The 3,059-nt window shown below is 36.0% G+C and overlaps 1 protein-coding gene across 1 annotated transcript; it reads left to right on the top strand.

The window, feature by feature from the left end:
• Window positions 1-206: 206 nt before the first annotated feature.
• Window positions 207-2,195, top strand: LOC143623108 (zinc finger protein JACKDAW-like). The gene is made up of 3 exons (XM_077094086.1): window positions 207-453; window positions 537-936; window positions 1,204-2,195. The coding sequence occupies exons 1-3, from the start codon at window positions 324-326 to the stop codon at window positions 2,075-2,077; spliced, it is 1,404 nt and encodes a 467-aa protein (XP_076950201.1). The 5' UTR covers window positions 207-323; the 3' UTR covers window positions 2,078-2,195.
• The last annotated feature ends 864 nt before the right edge of the window (window positions 2,196-3,059 follow it).

Here is a 3,059-nt window from a genome sequence, read left to right as displayed (position 1 = left end):
TTCATAATCCATCATGTTCATCATCTCTTTATCTTCATCTTAATAGTTTACTTGTAAATATTAGTTACAAGTTCCCTTTAATTTCTACCTTAATCTATTGTTCTTCAAGAATCCATTGAAGAGATAGATGTCTGGTTAAGTTCTTTATCTCTAAAGAACACTTTAATTAGTTCATTTCAACAATAATCATCATCTTCTTCTTCATCACTTCATGTTCATGTTCATATTCAAGGTCATGTTCATGTATATTATTGATTAGAAGCTATATTTTGTTATCCATCACTTACCAATATTTGTTCCTTTATATCAAAGATTCAACCAAAATGATGTCCGGTGATGGGTTTTCATCGCCACCTTCTTCCCTCACCTCCTTCATCCAGGATCCCATTCCAAACCCTAACCCTAATTCCTCCATTTCGGCCAAACGAAAGCGTAATCAGGCTGGAAATCCAGGTAAAACAATACCCCATCTTCATCTTTACTCAATTTAAATACTTTTCAAATCTTTTCTTAATGATATGACCAAATATGTGTAGATCCAGAAGCTGAGGTGATAGCGTTATCACCTACATCATTAATGGCTACAAATCGATTTGTATGCGAGATATGCAATAAGGGTTTTCAAAGAGACCAAAATTTGCAGCTTCATAGAAGGGGACACAACTTGCCATGGAAACTTAAGCAAAGAAACAAGAATGAAGTGTTGAAGAAGAAAGTGTACATATGTCCAGAAAAGACATGTGTTCATCATGACCCTTCTCGAGCTCTCGGAGATCTCACCGGAGTTAAGAAGCATTATAGCCGGAAACATGGAGAGAAGAAGTGGAAATGCGAAAAGTGTTCGAAGAAGTACGCGGTTCAATCCGATTGGAAAGCACATAGCAAGATTTGTGGTACTAGAGAGTACAAATGTGATTGTGGCACACTATTTTCAAGGTGAGTATTGTGTTTATCATTCTTGAGTTTTTTCGCCGAGTTCTTCTTTTTAAAGTGAGAACTCGGCTCAAAACACCAACCCTTAATCCAGTACTGGATAAGGAAAGGTTTGCACTCATCTCATCCTTTCAGAGTCTCTAGACCTTACAAGTAACTCTATTACGAGCTTACTGGGTCCATTCTTTTGTTGTTTATTCATGTTTTCGATTTAGATTTGATATGAATGTGTGTGGATTTGCATGTTTGTGTATATGCATGAATTAACAGGAAGGATAGCTTTATCACACATAGAGCATTTTGTGATGCTCTAATGGAGGAAAACTCAAGAATGGCATCACTTCCAATGGTTCCAAACATGGGGAGCTTAGGCTTTCGGAATGACTTGTTGATGACGAACATTGGTGGCAGTGGTGGTGGTGGCGGTGACGGACAGTTTCAACCTATGTTTGGTGGACTTATGGAGAATAATAACCTTGATGTCAATGGAGCAAAACCAAGATTACCAATGTGGTTAGACCCTAACAATCCCCACCTTGAAAACCCTAACAACTCAAATTTTATGGGCTCGTCTAGCTCGAACTACAACAATGGCGGTATGCTACCACCGGAGATGATGAATTGGTTGGGTAGATACAACGGATTACCACAAGGGTTATCCTTAAAGGAAGAAGAAGTCCAACAACAACAACAAGCACAAAAGGACATGCAGTTAAACTCCATGTTTAACTTTGGTGGTTCCACACCTCAAAACAATATTATGTGTTCTACCCTACCACCAGTTTCACCTCCGGCACCAGTGGGGAACATGTCGGCAACTGCCCTCCTACAAAAGGCAGCTCAAATGGGGTCCACAAGAAGCACAAACTCCGGTGGAAATGACACCGCATTTGGGCTCATGAGTTCAACTAGAAACAATGATAGAATGATGATGATGGCGGCTCCGGCGAATGCTCCTGAAGGACAACCACCTGGCAAAGGCTCCGGCTCTGGTGCCGGAGAATTTGGAGATGGTGATCTAACAAGGGACTTTTTGGGAGTGGCAAGAAATGACAGAACGGTGTCGTTTAATCTACAACAAGAGTTAAACAAGTTTGCATCTTCATCAATGGGGTTTAATCAATTTAATAGGAATCACGAGTAAGGATGCATGATTTGTATTTAATGATGGTTTTAGAGTGTTTTTTGGACAATTTGTGTGGTGACATGTTTCATTCTGTCACGAAAAAACATGCAGGTTTCTATGGTTTCAAGTTTTAACATGATCTTTGTCGTGCAAAAAGAATGGTTTTTATGAGGACCATTAATTAACATTACACGTATTACTCACATGCTAGATATTATACATTCACCACACATTCATACACATGCTACTTACTATATTTCAAAATATATGGATACAGATATGTATCATGTGTATATCACTATATTGCAAAATATATAAGATATTTTAAATTTTAAATATTATAAAATGTTATGATTATTATGAAGCAACGTAAGTATTCATGTGATAGTATAGATCTATAGTTTTGATGGTATGTGGGTTGATAGTAATTAGTAAGTATATCTGCTTAAGTGTTGAGTAATTAAAGATATATAGTAGGCAAATTTTAGTAATTATTTTATAAATTAAATGAACCATATTATAAAAGTATAAATTAAAATGTAACAGACAGTTTGTTAGAACGAAATATACGAGTTAAGATCATTTGTGCTTGTTTCTTCATTCAAGGTTAATCGGCAAACAAACTCAAAGTGAAGATATCTTTTTTTTTTAACAGAAGTTAAAATATCTAATTAGGGGATACATTAATAATGCTCATTTAATTATTGATAACTGAAGCCCTATGTATACCGGGTGTTCAATACTAAGTTACAAGCAGATTAAATCGAAAACAAAATTAAATTTTAACTGTTTAAAACATAACCGACTTACATATTCAGTTTTCACCCATACTGAATTAGTTATTTGACTTTTGGCTTTAGAAGTTCAATTATATAATGTTAAATTGAGGAATTCGGGTTTTTATATAATAATGGACCATAAACAAACAAACGTACCCTGCAACATCCCACTCTTAACAAATTGAAGTCGACGGTAGGTTCTAACTGGTTGGAACAATAGC

The sequence above is a fragment of the Bidens hawaiensis genome, unplaced genomic scaffold, assembly GCF_021521415.1.
Source record: "Bidens hawaiensis isolate Kalapana, Puna unplaced genomic scaffold, B.hawaiensis_p1.1 tig00003290_1, whole genome shotgun sequence".
NCBI lineage: Eukaryota > Viridiplantae > Streptophyta > Magnoliopsida > Asterales > Asteraceae > Bidens > Bidens hawaiensis.
Note: the sequence above shows the minus strand (reverse complement) of the source record. Positions and strands in the feature narration are given on the sequence as shown.